The following is a 17,473-nucleotide window of genomic DNA, read 5'->3' as shown; positions in this document are numbered from 1 at the left end:
AACCAGCTCAGAAGGTTGGCTCCTAAGTCCATTGATCCTCTGTGGCACTGCGATGTAACTTTGTACCCTCGCCTTCTTCCTCGCCCACGCAGAAGCTCGATGTAGAGCCCCAGCGTCTGAGCTCATCGGAGGGGAGCACGGTGGATATCCGCCCCCCAGGAGACGGGGAAGATTCAGTGGAGATGGAGCCGGAGGAGTCACTGGAACCAGAGGCCTGCTTCACAGAGGGTGAGAGGGATGTGAGGGTGATAGGCAGGTAGGATGATGGGTAGTGGGAAAGTGGGACGGATTGAGAAAGGTGGGAGTCTCACAACGCTCCCAGAGCACACTCGAAGTCACAGCGTAATCGCATGTGCATACCCACCTCTGAGTGGCAGTGAATACGAATGCTCAGCAGGACAGAAATAAAAGTTATCCGTGGGATTGTCTCTGTTCGTAATGTAACCTGACATTTAGTCTGACACACTTCCAGTGCAGCTGAAAGTACCTCCCCAGTCTTTCAGGAGTCGGAAATAAAAACAGAATACGATAATTTTTCACCCAAATGGCAGCATTCAAATTGCATTACTTGTGCCAAATTTCAGGAAAGTTTGTTAGTTTTGCACTGGATTTGAATTGAAACGTGACTGTAGAAAAGTAATGATGTAATACAAGCTGAGGGAGAAAAGGTGTTTTGGTTTTGATTATCGGTCAACATGGACGCCGTATTCATTCTCCCCATATTCCCCCCCATGCCTGTAGGCTGCGTGAGCAGGTTCCAGTGCTGCCAGATCAATGAGGAGGACGAGCATTTTAAGCACTGGTGGACACTCAGGAAAACCTGCTTTATCATAGTGGAGCACAACTGGTTTGAATCCTTCATCATATTCATGATCCTGCTAAGCAGTGGAGCACTGGTAAGTGGGCGGTCTTGTATATGTGTGTTTACCGTCCTTTGTTACCCAAAATCAAGAATGATTTTTTATATGTATGTTTATATTTTTTATTAAAAAATATTGCTTTCACTATTAAGTGGGTAAGTGGTTAGGTACGACACATTACTGCAAGAATTTCCTGGGTTTGAATCTCAGGCCTGGTCACACCGCCAGCAGTCTTTACCATTTATTCCATTCTGTACAGGCGTTTGAGGACGTTTACATCGAGCAGCGGAGGACCATCAAAACAGTGCTGGAGTTCGCAGACAAGGTCTTCACTTACATCTTCATCCTGGAAATGCTGTTGAAGTGGGTGGCGTACGGCTTTGTCAAGTATTTTACCAACGCCTGGTGCTGGCTGGACTTCCTCATTGTAGACGTATGTATATTGAGTCCATAAAGATATGAAGCTTCCAATCTGGCTTTCAAAGACAATTATGACTTTAAGGAATAGTTTGACATTTTGGGAAATAGCATGCTTTCTGGCTGCGAGTTAGATGTGAATACCTAAAACAATCAATACGTGTATGCTTATTATGGAGCTAGAGCCAGGATGCTATTAGCTTAGCCTTAATTTGTCAAAAGAAATAAGATAGGTGTTAATCGGTGAGCTTCAGATGTGTTGATGTTGTTTTGAGCTTTGGATCCCCGACTATATACACTTCTAAAAGCCCCACTCTGGCCATTAGAAAGAAAGAAAGTTTCACTTTTCCAGCTCCTGCTTTGGACAGAACTCGGCAAGCTGTCTCCCCAATTTCTCTTCTTCTTGCTAAGCTAAGCTAACAAGTCCAGGAGTGTGGTATTCATCCTCATCTTACTTGTGGCAAGAAAGCAAATAAGGCGATTCCAAAAATTGTTAACAATTCCTTTAATGCTTATCATACAGGTATAAATACCATTGAGTGTGCCCAAGTTATTGTTCATCGTTGTCTCATCTGACATTCAGTTTTTGGAGATACTTCTGTTATTCTTTTTTAAAAGACTTTATATTCTTTATTATGTCGTTAATCCTTAATGCCTCATCAACCATCTTGTTCAAACCTTTTTATTAGTTCTCACCTTTCACTCTGCCTGCCTCTCAGGTGTCCCTGGTCAGCCTTGTAGCCAATGCAATGGGCTACTCCGAGCTGACCACTATCAAATCTCTGAGGACACTGCGAGCCCTCCGGCCCCTGAGGGCCCTGTCTCGGTTTGAGGGCATGAGGGTAAGGACATCTTGGAATGACGACGACATTGGGATAGTTTGTGGGCAAGCCATCATGACTCAGATTATTTCCCACCAATATTTTCTGTAAAATATAATATTTACAATGTTATAATGTTAATGGATTTTCAAGATACATGTTTTTACATGTGTCTGTGGAGCTATCTGCTTCTGTTCAGTTTAAGAGGTGCTGAAGGAAAATGCCACAGTATAATTATTATTTCCATTTTTAGAACTTTTAGTGCGTGTTAAATGGTTTTAGCTTGTACGGGGGCATGAATGTATTTCTGTATGCTTATTACAACGCCTGCAGAGTTATCTTGCAATTCAACACTGTACTTGTTCTATCCGCATGACTTTCTTCACATTGTGTCAATGGATTACTGTATATTGCTGTTCTCAGACATTGTTCTCTGACATTGCTTGTGTGGTGCCTTTGACCTGTAATTCTTTTCTTTGTTGTGTGTCTTTTTTCATTTACAGTCAAACAAAATGTTGTGACTTCATCCCGCCTCTCTAAGGTTTTTTTCTGTTTTGCTTTTTTACCTTATCAAATGTTAACTTTCTCACCTATCCACCTTCTTCCTCTTCGTCACGTTGTTAAATTACCGGTGTAGCTTTGTGTGTGCAGACATTACATATTCAATGCAGCTTTTAATAATATAGGAGTGCTATTTTTAAATCAGTCTTGTGCTTTTGTTCTGAAAACCTTAGCATTAGCTTTACAGCTCAATCCAATCAGGTGTCCACATGTCTTATTTAAGAACAGTTAAGTGATTAGATGATTGTAATGGCCACTCATCTCAAATCAAACAGTCCTTTCTATTTCGGCGCTCGGAGAGTGCTGAGTTTGTCTGTGTGCTTGGACCTCTCCAGGTTGTGGTGAACGCGCTGCTGGGGGCCATCCCCTCCATCATGAATGTGCTGTTGGTCTGCCTCATCTTCTGGCTCATCTTCAGCATCATGGGCGTCAACCTGTTTGCAGGGAAGTACTATTACTGCGTCAACACCACCACGGATGTGATCTTCCCCATCGACGTTGTCAACAACAAGACCGACTGCCTGAACTTGGTCAACGACAGCGCCCGCTGGAAGAACGTCAAGATCAACTTCGACAACGTCGGGGCCGGCTACCTGGCTCTGCTGCAAGTGGTGAGTTTGGCCTCGATTACACATCATGAAAAACACTTGTTTAGTACTTAGGATGGAAGTCTCTGGCTCCGAGTTTTGTTTTGCAGTTGACAGAACCTCATCCCCAAAGTGATCGAACATGGTACCGTGGCCTGTAGTGTCTCAGAAACCCTGTTAGGAACACTTCCTCAGAGTAGGACTAAGAACTGTTACCAATACACATTACAAATGCCCCAAGAATTACTTTAACTGACATGCATGCTAAAATATCATGCAATCTCATAATATGTATCAATTTACCACTGAACATGTATATATAAGTTAAAATAGTAGATCATTTTATTCACCTTGCGTAAAATGTTCCACGTCAGCTGTACTATGCTAATATATTATACTATTATATAATAAATAAAGTTGATGATCGTGAGAGTGCAGCCACCCCACAAATGACGCAAGTTATGTCACCCAGTCTTGCAAAATACAGCGGAGTTGAGTGAAAGTTGAGTTAATAATAATAATAATAATGATATAATGAGGAAGCAAAGTAAAACCCTCAGTGCTCTAAATGACAGCCAAGCAGCAGAGCTTGACTGCTGGGAGAATCAGATGATGAAGGATGTTTGAGATGATGCCCCACCATCCAGACTGACTCTGCTCTCATCTGCCCTCAGGCAACATTTAAGGGCTGGATGGACATCATGTACGCAGCGGTGGACTCTCGAGATGTAAGCCTCTCGGCGCCCCAACAGACAGACTCGTGGTTTGGTAACGCACACGAGTCATGGCAGCCAGTAACATGTGTAATCTCGCTCAATCCAGGTGGAGGACCAGCCTGAATACGAAGTGAACTTGTACATGTACCTTTACTTTGTCATCTTCATCATCTTCGGCTCCTTCTTCACCCTCAACCTGTTCATCGGCGTCATCATCGACAACTTCAACCAGCAGAAGAAGAAGATAAGTAGCATACCCACAGACCGTACCCGTCCCAGCACACACACACCACACATATATATATATATATATATAGTATATGTGCTGTGGGTGTGCTGGGACGGGTACGGTCTGTGGGTATGCTACTTATCTTCTTCTTCTGCTGGTTGAAGTTGTCGATGATGACGCCGATGAACAGGTTGAGGGTGAAGAAGGAGCCGAAGATGATGAAGATGACAAAGTAAAGGTACATGTACAAGTTCACTTCGTATTCAGGCTGGTCCTCCACCTGGATTGAGCGAGATTACACATGTTACTGGCTGCCATGACTCGTGTGCGTTACCAAACCACGAGTCTGTCTGTTGGGGCGCCGAGAGGCTTACATCTCGAGAGTCCACCGCTGCGTACATGATGTCCATCCAGCCCTTAAATGTTGCCTGAGGGCAGATGAGAGCAGAGTCAGTCTGGATGGTGGGGCATCATCTCAAACATCCTTCATCATCTGATTCTCCCAGCAGTCAAGCTCTGCTGCTTGGCTGTCATTTAGAGCACTGAGGGTTTTACTTTGCTTCCTCATTATATCATTATTATTATTATTATTAACTCAACTTTCACTCAACTCCGCTGTATTTTGCAAGACTGGGTGACATAACTTGCGTCATTTGTGGGGTGGCTGCACTCTCACGATCATCAACTTTATTTATTATATAATAGTATAATATATTAGCATAGTACAGCTGACGTGGAACATTTTACGCAAGGTGAATAAAATGATCTACTATTTTAACTTATATATACATGTTCAGTGGTAAATTGATACATATTATGAGATTGCATGATATTTTAGCATGCATGTCAGTTAAAGTAATTCTTGGGGCATTTGTAATGTGTATTGGTAACAGTTCTTAGTCCTACTCTGAGGAAGTGTTCCTAACAGGGTTTCTGAGACACTACAGGCCACGGTACCATGTTCGATCACTTTGGGGATGAGGTTCTGTCAACTGCAAAACAAAACTCGGAGCCAGAGACTTCCATCCTAAGTACTAAACAAGTGTTTTTCATGATGTGTAATCGAGGCCAAACTCACCACTTGCAGCAGAGCCAGGTAGCCGGCCCCGACGTTGTCGAAGTTGATCTTGACGTTCTTCCAGCGGGCGCTGTCGTTGACCAAGTTCAGGCAGTCGGTCTTGTTGTTGACAACGTCGATGGGGAAGATCACATCCGTGGTGGTGTTGACGCAGTAATAGTACTTCCCTGCAAACAGGTTGACGCCCATGATGCTGAAGATGAGCCAGAAGATGAGGCAGACCAACAGCACATTCATGATGGAGGGGATGGCCCCCAGCAGCGCGTTCACCACAACCTGGAGAGGTCCAAGCACACAGACAAACTCAGCACTCTCCGGAGCGCCGAAATAGAAAGGACTGTTTGATTTGAGATGAGTGGCCATTACAATCATCTAATCACTTAACTGTTCTTAAATAAGACATGTGGACACCTGATTGGATTGAGCTGTAAAGCTAATGCTAAGGTTTTCAGAACAAAAGCACAAGACTGATTTAAAAATAGCACTCCTATATTATTAAAAGCTGCATTGAATATGTAATGTCTGCACACACAAAGCTACACCGGTAATTTAACAACGTGACGAAGAGGAAGAAGGTGGATAGGTGAGAAAGTTAACATTTGATAAGGTAAAAAAGCAAAACAGAAAAAAACCTTAGAGAGGCGGGATGAAGTCACAACATTTTGTTTGACTGTAAATGAAAAAAGACACACAACAAAGAAAAGAATTACAGGTCAAAGGCACCACACAAGCAATGTCAGAGAACAATGTCTGAGAACAGCAATATACAGTAATCCATTGACACAATGTGAAGAAAGTCATGCGGATAGAACAAGTACAGTGTTGAATTGCAAGATAACTCTGCAGGCGTTGTAATAAGCATACAGAAATACATTCATGCCCCCGTACAAGCTAAAACCATTTAACACGCACTAAAAGTTCTAAAAATGGAAATAATAATTATACTGTGGCATTTTCCTTCAGCACCTCTTAAACTGAACAGAAGCAGATAGCTCCACAGACACATGTAAAAACATGTATCTTGAAAATCCATTAACATTATAACATTGTAAATATTATATTTTACAGAAAATATTGGTGGGAAATAATCTGAGTCATGATGGCTTGCCCACAAACTATCCCAATGTCGTCGTCATTCCAAGATGTCCTTACCCTCATGCCCTCAAACCGAGACAGGGCCCTCAGGGGCCGGAGGGCTCGCAGTGTCCTCAGAGATTTGATAGTGGTCAGCTCGGAGTAGCCCATTGCATTGGCTACAAGGCTGACCAGGGACACCTGAGAGGCAGGCAGAGTGAAAGGTGAGAACTAATAAAAAGGTTTGAACAAGATGGTTGATGAGGCATTAAGGATTAACGACATAATAAAGAATATAAAGTCTTTTAAAAAAGAATAACAGAAGTATCTCCAAAAACTGAATGTCAGATGAGACAACGATGAACAATAACTTGGGCACACTCAATGGTATTTATACCTGTATGATAAGCATTAAAGGAATTGTTAACAATTTTTGGAATCGCCTTATTTGCTTTCTTGCCACAAGTAAGATGAGGATGAATACCACACTCCTGGACTTGTTAGCTTAGCTTAGCAAGAAGAAGAGAAATTGGGGAGACAGCTTGCCGAGTTCTGTCCAAAGCAGGAGCTGGAAAAGTGAAACTTTCTTTCTTTCTAATGGCCAGAGTGGGGCTTTTAGAAGTGTATATAGTCGGGGATCCAAAGCTCAAAACAACATCAACACATCTGAAGCTCACCGATTAACACCTATCTTATTTCTTTTGACAAATTAAGGCTAAGCTAATAGCATCCTGGCTCTAGCTCCATAATAAGCATACACGTATTGATTGTTTTAGGTATTCACATCTAACTCGCAGCCAGAAAGCATGCTATTTCCCAAAATGTCAAACTATTCCTTAAAGTCATAATTGTCTTTGAAAGCCAGATTGGAAGCTTCATATCTTTATGGACTCAATATACATACGTCTACAATGAGGAAGTCCAGCCAGCACCAGGCGTTGGTAAAATACTTGACAAAGCCGTACGCCACCCACTTCAACAGCATTTCCAGGATGAAGATGTAAGTGAAGACCTTGTCTGCGAACTCCAGCACTGTTTTGATGGTCCTCCGCTGCTCGATGTAAACGTCCTCAAACGCCTGTACAGAATGGAATAAATGGTAAAGACTGCTGGCGGTGTGACCAGGCCTGAGATTCAAACCCAGGAAATTCTTGCAGTAATGTGTCGTACCTAACCACTTACCCACTTAATAGTGAAAGCAATATTTTTTAATAAAAAATATAAACATACATATAAAAAATCATTCTTGATTTTGGGTAACAAAGGACGGTAAACACACATATACAAGACCGCCCACTTACCAGTGCTCCACTGCTTAGCAGGATCATGAATATGATGAAGGATTCAAACCAGTTGTGCTCCACTATGATAAAGCAGGTTTTCCTGAGTGTCCACCAGTGCTTAAAATGCTCGTCCTCCTCATTGATCTGGCAGCACTGGAACCTGCTCACGCAGCCTACAGGCATGGGGGGGAATATGGGGAGAATGAATACGGCGTCCATGTTGACCGATAATCAAAACCAAAACACCTTTTCTCCCTCAGCTTGTATTACATCATTACTTTTCTACAGTCACGTTTCAATTCAAATCCAGTGCAAAACTAACAAACTTTCCTGAAATTTGGCACAAGTAATGCAATTTGAATGCTGCCATTTGGGTGAAAAATTATCGTATTCTGTTTTTATTTCCGACTCCTGAAAGACTGGGGAGGTACTTTCAGCTGCACTGGAAGTGTGTCAGACTAAATGTCAGGTTACATTACGAACAGAGACAATCCCACGGATAACTTTTATTTCTGTCCTGCTGAGCATTCGTATTCACTGCCACTCAGAGGTGGGTATGCACATGCGATTTACGCTGTGACTTCGAGTGTGCTCTGGGAGCGTTGTGAGACTCCCACCTTTCTCAATCCGTCCCACTTTCCCACTACCCATCATCCTACCTGCCTATCACCCTCACATCCCTCTCACCCTCTGTGAAGCAGGCCTCTGGTTCCAGTGACTCCTCCGGCTCCATCTCCACTGAATCTTCCCCGTCTCCTGGGGGGCGGATATCCACCGTGCTCCCCTCCGATGAGCTCAGACGCTGGGGCTCTACATCGAGCTTCTGCGTGGGCGAGGAAGAAGGCGAGGGTACAAAGTTACATCGCAGTGCCACAGAGGATCAATGGACTTAGGAGCCAACCTTCTGAGCTGGTTATCATTGCGATTCTCCATTCACATGTACTCCAGTGCCACAACTATATACACATTACTGAGGAGACTAGGCACTGTAATAGCTCACAGAGTTGGGCTCTTCAAAGTCATTGTATTATCATCATCACATGCAGCATCGATCAAATGTACCTACAGGCTTTGATATTAGTTTTATCTGATGGCTCAAATCAGATTATGTGGCAACACATGGCATGTGGAGGTTGGCATTGTAGAAATGCACTGTGGGTACGTTTGATGTGACCTCAGTTCGAGGAAGAGTGCATGCAGTATTCCAGTGCATTATCAATCCAAGCCTGAAATAGTACCAAGCAGAACATGTGCTGAAGTATTTTCATGTCCACTGAAAAATGACTCCAAATCAATCTGTCTATAATTTATCACATTTCCATAATTGCTTCTGCAAATAATAATTCCCCGCCCTCAAAGCTAGAACCCACCCACAGAAGGACTGATGAACATTTTCCTGAGTGACATGAAAACACGTTATTTCCATTCCTTGAAAGCAGTGTACAAGCTTCTTCTGTTGAAGTAGACGGATAACCACATTAGCTTACCAGCAAAAACCAGTACTGTGCACTGTTTATAAGACAGCATGTGGTCTGGCGTTTGTTTCTTTTTGTTCTCATTTATAAAACATGTTGAATTAGCACCCATGCATACCCAGAAAACATACAGGACTAAGTCTGGTAATATGCAACGCATGTAAGGAAGTGTTGCTGCTATTGTCCAGTTCATTTTTCTCTGTCTTCCTTGCTAACTCTGAATTTTGAACCCTAGCAACGCTCCTCTGAAACCCTAAAATGCAGTGATCTTTGTTCATTGCGTTAATGTACATTACAACATCATCTGCATATAGTGGGACTTTTCGGTGTTGTGAGGACTCCTGTCTGTTTTTCTTTGGGCAAACATGGTGTTATGTGGCCTCATGCCTGATCTGTCTGGCGTGTGAAGTACAAGAACATGTCATCCTAGACAGTGCAGCAGCTCTGATTGCCGTGGGACCCAGCTAATACGGCATTGGAATGATGGAAGCATGCTGCTCACAAGTGCATCGCTTTCTGGATGGGAGTTTCCCTCTGGTTTCTCTTTCCCTCCTTCAGCAAGAGACCCATTTTAGCTCTTCTGGGCGTAGATTACTTTAGGATTTTACTCTTAACCTCACATGCTTTTATTTGGCAGATTTTGGTTTAAAGCCATGCTTAGACTATAACTTTAACTTCTGATGAACCTACGCAGACTAGTTTATTCTACTGCAAAGCAGTTGATGGAAACCCACCTAATGTGCATCTCTTTTTGCAACAGTTGAAAAGGTTGCTTGACGACTGAATGGAAAAGAACGGCTTCTGGTCAGGTTAAATGTAATTTGGGATGGCTTTTCTTCAATATCAAAATTTGTGGTGGATGAGACATGAAGACATTACCCTTATTTAGTCATTAGAAATAAGTCTGATTCAATATAAACTGCCATGTGTTATCTGTTTTGCCAATCTGCGAAAATCAACGTTGATTCATTTGTTTTTTCAAAATGATCTCCTTTGGAAGAATTGTGGAAATAATCATTGCACTATTATTTGAGTATTACAGAGTACGTACAAGTATTCCATGCGTGTATGCTTGGGCTATGAACATGACGAATGAATTTTGTCAGACTACAGAAAACTACTCTCTCTTTTTTCCCCTCCTCATTCTCTTCTTTCTTCATTCTCAAGCTCGGAGCGTTGGATGCCAATCAAGTCCCAAAACCAAGTCAAAACCAAGCAATGAAATCAAAAGCAAAGATCATGTTAGATGAGTTTATCTATCGATGGTGGTGTTGCTCATTCCTAATGGTTTGTAACTGCAGCCTGATGCTTGGAGATAAATTATGAAGAGGGGGGAGAGGAGGGAGGGTTAAGGGACAAAGATTTCAGCATTCAGTGTGTTGCTGTATGGGGTGGGGTTGGTACAAAACAAAGAGGGTGGGGTAGGGGAGGGGGATGGAGGGCAGACCAGGCAAAGAACGAAAATGGGCAATCCATTGAAGGTATGAGAAAAAAGATGTAGTTTGTCTGTAAATGGCATAGGCAGTCCTCATGGTTAGTGCTATGGTACAATAAAGTGGTCTTACAATTCTCCTCTCACTGAAAACCTTGAGAGCGTCTGTGACACAGCTGCAATAACAAATGGGGGGTTAAACAAAGTAAGTCAAAGACACCAGAAAGCCAGCATACAACCTCAAGTCAGCTCCCACTGGGCAGCCACAAGGCACAGTGGGAGAACATGTGAGCCACACAGAACAACAATTTCCCTGAAAGCATCTTCCTTCATAAATGCAAAACAGTAGAATGCGGTTTCTATACTCACAAACACACACCAAATGTTCTCTGTGTAACTTGAAAGGCATACATTAATAGTTACTGTTAGGGATGCAAGTTTCTCTGCAGATTCCAATTTTTGCTCTATAACTATAACTGACATGTAATGTAAAATGTCCTGAAGTCAGTTTCAACCGTCAAATGTCACCTGAATGTTATCCGTACTATCCTATACTTTATTGTCATCATCAGTGGTTATTTGCGTAAAAACACACAATTAAAATAACTAGGAAATAAAAGATTGTATCGTTCTTTAAATATCTGCTTTGAATAAATCATTGATAGTTGTAATTATATATCATAAGCTGCTTAAAGATAGGAAGTTAAACTAAAAAAGGTCATAGTTCCCTCTCTAATATCTATTTTATATTGCATCTTCTTCAATTTTACAAGATTACATTTAAACATATCATGATATCAGGGTCCTGGGACGGACAATGTTGTATTTCTACAGATTGTAAAGCCCTTTGAGGAAAATTTGTGATTTTGGGCTATACAAAGCAAATTGAATTGAATTGGGATTGAACGCATCAAAATGCAACTCAATGCATCATTGGTTAACGTTAGCTGTTAGCTCACACTGAGGAACGTCAACACTGACACACATGTACATGTACATGTACATGTGTGTGTGTGTCTGTGACGTTACTGTCAGTTTTGTCCGTCCTCTGATTTGATCAAACTCCATGACAGAGTAGGTAAGAAATGACCAAATATAATGTATCTAGTGCTTAATTGTCACTATTGGCCAAGGGATGTTGAGATCAGCAGTGACATGAGTAGGACTGACCCCTCTTAGTCCACAAATTGGTTATTTAGGCCATAGTTGGTTTAGATCTTTAATTTGATGCTTGATGCCTAATGACTTATTGCCAAAAAACCGTGGTGGTTTTGTGTGATTCTTTATGAAGTCGACTAAGAACGCCTTTGGTGGAGAATGGCCCTCGGCGTGAGAGAGCGTATATGGAACATATGATGCTGTGGCTAGAAATAGTCTCCTGGGTTGTTTGGAATCCCAGGGAGTTGGCACCACGCCCACAGTGGCAGGTCGACATCGCCAGGGAGCACAGTCCCAATGCTCACTGCCAGCCTGGCAACACTTAACAGCAATCCTGCCATTTGCTTTGTTGGTAAAGGCAAAGTCTGTGCCAATAGCGTATTTAGTTTGGTTTAAATTGTAGTTTGCTGTGAGTAACAAAGTAGTCCCTCTGGCAGGGGTGTATAATAACGAACGCTGATTGCTGGCGAGTCAACCGTGTACACAAATACACTCTAATGAACCTGCTACATAGTTCAAAGGCAAATTTGAGTCATTATTCGTCACAGTGCTTTCTTCTGCTGTCAGGCAGAGTGAAGACTCCAGAAGATTCCCTCGGCAGCACAGCATGAATCATGCTTGTACAAATGAGTCAGTATGTTATTTTCAAACTGCTTGACTGTTGGAAACTGTTCTGAAAAGGCCATCTCTATGCAAATCTTGACATTTATTAATCGACTGGCTCGCATTGGTTGTGTTAGCTATTACACATATAAAAAGGAGCTAATCAGATACAAAAGCTGTGTGACTCAAGAGACTTCCTACAGACTGACGGAGACGTCTCGCCAAAGCCTTCCATCTTACCTCTTTGCTGTCCTCCACGTCCGACGAGTCGCTGCTGAAATCTTCCGTGTTTTGGTTCTCAAAGTCTGACTCGCCCACCGCGATCGGCACTGTGACCGTCAGGCTGGGGTTGTGAATAAACGACATGTAGTCGCACTCCTCCATTGGGTACTTCCCTGTGGTGTCCTCACCAACACCGACCCCTACCACCAGCCCTCCTCCTGGCCGTCCGTTGCCCTCTGTCACGTACACCACACTGGGTTCCACGGTTGTGTGGTTGGAGATGCAGTTGCCCTTGCCGTTGCTGTGCAGTTCGTCCAGCGGTTTGCTCTCCTCCGCCAGACCGGAGCCCTTGCCGCCGCCGCCTCCGCCGAAGCAGAGGCTCTGGAGGAACTGCCGCACTGTGGATTTGATGAACGTGATGCCACGCTGAATCCGGCCCACGGCGATCTGCAGGTTGTTCATCTCGCTGTCATCGTCGGTCGCTGCCAGGTTGTCTGCGCTGAATGAGCTCAGGAGGAGAGCCAGGAACAGGTTTAAAACCTGGGGAGAAGAAGGGAAAGTGAACCCTGGCCTTATTACTTGTAAAGAGAGCAACTTGGCTTTAATTTAATAATCTTATTATCCAGATTACAGAAAGGAAATGAAGAGGAAGAACCACATACCACCAGGTTTCCAATGACCATGACCATCATGAAGACTATCAGGCACATAGTCTGCCCAGCCACCTCCATGCAGTCCCACATGGTCTCGATCCACTCCCCGCACAGCACCCGGAACACGATGAGGAAGGAGTGGAAGAAGTCGTGCATGTGCCAGCGAGGCAGCTGGCAATCATCGGAAATCTTGCACACGCATTCCTTATAGCTCTTGCCAAACAGCTGCATGCCGACCACAGCGAAGATGAAGACGATGATGGCCAGCACCAGGGTCAAGTTCCCCAGAGCGCCCACCGAGTTCCCGATGATCTTGATCAGCATGTTCAAAGTGGGCCATGACTTGGCCAATTTGAAGACCCTCAGCTATAAAAATAAAAGATGGTTTACTTCCAATACATGAATAAACGTAGATACAATTGTATTGTATTTGGATAATATATTATCAATCATATCGAACAAAAAAAGTGAATGTTCAATTTCAATGTGAAAAAGCTCACTGACTTTGTCCCCAAATAACTTAGTAGCACAACAACAGTCATAGAAAGCTAATCAGGTGAACAGATTAAAAAAAACACACTGTTCCCCAAAGACCACAACAACTCTCAGTGGGACGTTTCATGTGCTACAACAAAAAGCTCTCATTACATCATCACCTCTTTAATAACACAAATGTTATTGACGGAGCCACTGTGGCCCGACCAGAGAAGTAAAGGTGCATCTTCTCTTTTCTCATCATGAGGAAGTCATGTGATGAGATCACTCTCACCAATCTGAAGGACCGGAGCACAGACAGGCCCTCCACGTTGGCCAAGCCCAGCTCCATCAGGCTCAGGCTGACGATGATGCCGTCGAAGATGTTCCAGCCCTCCTGGAAGTAGTAGTAGGGATCCAGGGCGATGATCTTGAAGCACATCTCTGCTGTGAAGATGCCCGTGAACACCTGATGACACAAGGGGGAAAAATTTGATATTTTACATTCTTTTCTGGTCTTGGCCACCAGAGACTTTGTAAGCGTGGCACGCAATACTTGCAAGGTTTCCAACTGAGAGTACGCTGTTGAATTCTTTAGTCATGGGGTAGTGCTCCATGGCCATAAACAGGGTGTTGAGGACGATGCATATTGTGATGGCCAGATCTACAAACGGGTCCATGACCACCGTGCTGACGATGTCTTTGATTTTCAGCCACGCGGGGCAGCAGTCCCAGATCAGGGAGGTGTTGGCGAACCTGTACCAGCAAGGGGGGCATTTCTGTCTGGACTCTTCCAGCTCTGGAAAACGACATATGACCATGTTTAGTGAGAATGAAGAAATACATGTACGCTGTCCCCCTAGTTTGCTGCAGAACTAGGAGGTCGTGGCATGAAAATAAGACGAGAAAGACTCGTGCCACAGATACATGGCCTGATCCTGACCTTCCATGGTGTTGGTGAGGATACTGGCCACGCTCATGGCTCTCTGCCGGCCCACCGGTTCATCTAAATAATCCATGGATGGCTTGCGAAAACCTGGCCACCGCTTCTTGAGCTCAGTATCTGTGGTTGTTCCCTAAAAAAAACACACATTCGTGCCAAGATATTTGGGCCATATTTAGCAGAAAGAAACTTAAAAGTAGTTCAATAGAAAAATAAAGCATGAAACAATCGGTTGCGTCACCTCGGGCAGCAGAAGACCCACTGGGGAGGTTGTTACAGAAGTCCCACCCACCAGAGACACCACGCCATTGCAGTCGACGGCACAGTGCATCTTGCCGTTGGCGGGCAGCATGATCCGCGGCGCCCCGAGGCTGGTCTGGCTCACGGCGCTGCAACGGCGCTCGAGGCGGCGCGGCAGGAACAGGGAGCCCCGGCGGCTGTCGCTCTCCTCGAAGGTGCTGTGTTCGTCGTCGGCGAAGTCGTTCTCGGAGCCCATGTCGCGTGCCCGGCCGCGGAAGTTGAACAGGCTGGCGCGGCTGTTCCTCCGGGGAGAGAAGAGGGATCCGCGGATACTGAGGAGAGACTGATGGAGGGAGAGAGGCAGACAGAGAGAACTGAAACAATGCAGGGCTTATGTCCTCTCTTGCTGAGAGTTCGATGAAAATAGAAGATTGATATCACTCTTGTTACGATGATGCCGCAACCATTTTAGCTTAGCATTAAGACTGGAAGCAAGGGGAAACAGCTAGCCTGGCTCAGTGTAAAAGGCAATACACTCTGCCTCCCAGAACTTCTAAAGCTCACTAATTATATCACATTACATTACATTATATCTAGTTTGAAGACGCTGTATAAAAATAGAAAGCTAAAAATCTGAGCCAGGCTCGCCGTTTCCCCTTGCTTCCTGTCTTTATGCTAAGCTAAGCTAGCTCCCGCTTCAGAGTTAGCGGTATCGTCTCATCTAACTACTAAATAATTTCCTAAAATGCTGAAATATTACTTAAATTTACAAAACTTGAATGAATACACACAAGTAATAAGTGCAAATAAAGTTTCATTTTACTTTGAGTAGCTCTGGCTGGGTTGCACCAACAAGGATAGATTTTCAAATACAATTAAATCATGGTGTCACTTTAAATCATGTTGCACCAAAATTTAAAACTAGCTTAGAATTGAGAAAGATTCCATTTGAACCTCTCTTCAAACGTCAGTCAAATTGAATTCTTTTGAAAACTTGAACCAACATTTTTTTACTTAACACTGGAGGAGGTTTGAGCGCCTTTTTGAGATGGATCGAGCAAAACAATCCCTAGTTAGTTTCTTGAAGAAAGTTAATGGACATACTCAACCAATGCTGAATATATTTCAAGATATCGGTGCAGCAAAGTAAGTGTTCTGGAGGTGAACAGGCAGATTGGGCCAAGCGGCAACATTTCTTCTTTACTGTGCAGTTGTTAATATTTTATTTTCTACTATTTGGCTATATTGTTCCATTAATTTGGTCAAAAGGTTTTTGTCAAAGGAAGAGAAATTGTGGAGTCATCATGAGTAACATTTCGGCTAACTTTTTAAACAATATAACGTTTTGTTAAAGAATTACAGAGCAGCCCAGAGTTAAGCACTGCGTCATTTTAAATCTGGATTTACTCATTTTAAACCTTGCTTTGCTTAAAACAGGTCTCCGATTAAACCTTTGATCTTTTGATTTATAATCACTGAAAATGTTGTGTGTAATTTACCAGAAAACACTCACTGACTCACTGTATTTGTACAGGAGGTATTTACCTGGTTGGGCGAGGAGCACCTCTTCTCATAAGAAAGCCTGTTGGCATCAATGGAGAACCGGAAGCTGGTTCTCTTGATACTGTCCTCAGACTCAGACTTGTGAAACTTGTCGCGGCCCCCCCTCTCCTCCTCCTCCCTCTGCTTCCTCTTCTTCCGCCTGTTGCGCCGCTCCTTGGCACTTTTGGAGCTGAGCTTTGACGTCCCAGAGGACGACTCGGAGGTGGGGCCACCTCTCCCGCTGTACTCCCCGCTCTCCGTGGCTGCTGCCGCGGCAACCTAACAGCCAATCGGAGCACAAGCACAGTTGTCATGGCGACCCGGCGCCTGTCTCAGAGGCTCTCGCAGAGGAGAAAGCCTGGCAGCTGAGAGCAGTAGCCTCAGACACCTTCTAAAAATGTACGCCCGACTGTATTTAATGCAAAAAAGTTCCTGAATTTATACATATCATATATATTTATATAATCACAGATGAAGAGAAACATTGTGTGGATGCTTTCCTCAAGAAATGTATTTGACTTCCACGAGCATGAACAGATGCACTGCTTTCATATCAGGCTTTTTCCACTGAAATGCGATATGTTATCTTCATGATATGCTTTTGGGAGGCGAGGTCGGGGGATGCTAGTGGGTAAAATCTGGTGCTTTGACGTGTTTTTGTAGGCCAAACCTTAATTAGCATCAGACCTGCCAATGTGAATGCTGACTGAACTGCCTGATTTTAGGACTCATCCCTGCAGGACGAGTCAGTCTTGGCTCCTGCAGCACGAGCAACAACATCTGAATGTGCACGAGCCTGATGAGACAGTTTTAAACCTGGCTGAATAGCCTTTAGTAGGACGTGGAGAACAAGCGGTTCCTGACCTTTTGAGGGTCCCGCAGCCCCACATCCCGATCACATGAGCCCAACGTCACCGGTTTGTCCCAGATATGCTCAATTGTTTTAAAAGAGGCTGAATGTTAACATAGACCTGAATTGTCAGTGCTTTGGGAATTTTTGTCAAGTTTGCATTCAAGCTGTACCTTTCAACCATCCAGCGAATAGCTGTAGCTAACTATCTCAGCTATCTACTTTTAGCTGATTCTTTCACGGGGAGCAGAACGG

General features: G+C 43.7%; 1 protein-coding gene across 1 annotated transcript in view; it reads right to left on the bottom strand.

Moving 5' to 3' along the window:
• The window catches only part of scn1lab (sodium channel, voltage-gated, type I like, alpha b), a 44,573-nt gene that overhangs the window by 10,155 nt on the left and 16,945 nt on the right, over positions 1-17,473 (bottom strand). Inside the window, exons 11-18 of the mRNA XM_034547650.1 lie at positions 16,372-16,647; positions 14,828-15,169; positions 14,587-14,719; positions 14,204-14,442; positions 13,939-14,112; positions 13,179-13,535; positions 12,535-13,056; positions 8,314-8,449 (exon numbers count right to left, since the gene is read on the bottom strand). Coding sequence (XP_034403541.1) covers positions 8,314-8,449; positions 12,535-13,056; positions 13,179-13,535; positions 13,939-14,112; positions 14,204-14,442; positions 14,587-14,719; positions 14,828-15,169; positions 16,372-16,647 — 2,179 coding nt within the window. The remainder of the gene's footprint in view (positions 1-8,313; positions 8,450-12,534; positions 13,057-13,178; positions 13,536-13,938; positions 14,113-14,203; positions 14,443-14,586; positions 14,720-14,827; positions 15,170-16,371; positions 16,648-17,473) is intronic.

Source organism: Cyclopterus lumpus, chromosome 2 (assembly GCF_009769545.1).
Source record: "Cyclopterus lumpus isolate fCycLum1 chromosome 2, fCycLum1.pri, whole genome shotgun sequence".
Classification (NCBI taxonomy): Eukaryota; Metazoa; Chordata; class Actinopteri; order Perciformes; family Cyclopteridae; genus Cyclopterus; species Cyclopterus lumpus.
Note: the sequence above shows the minus strand (reverse complement) of the source record. Positions and strands in the feature narration are given on the sequence as shown.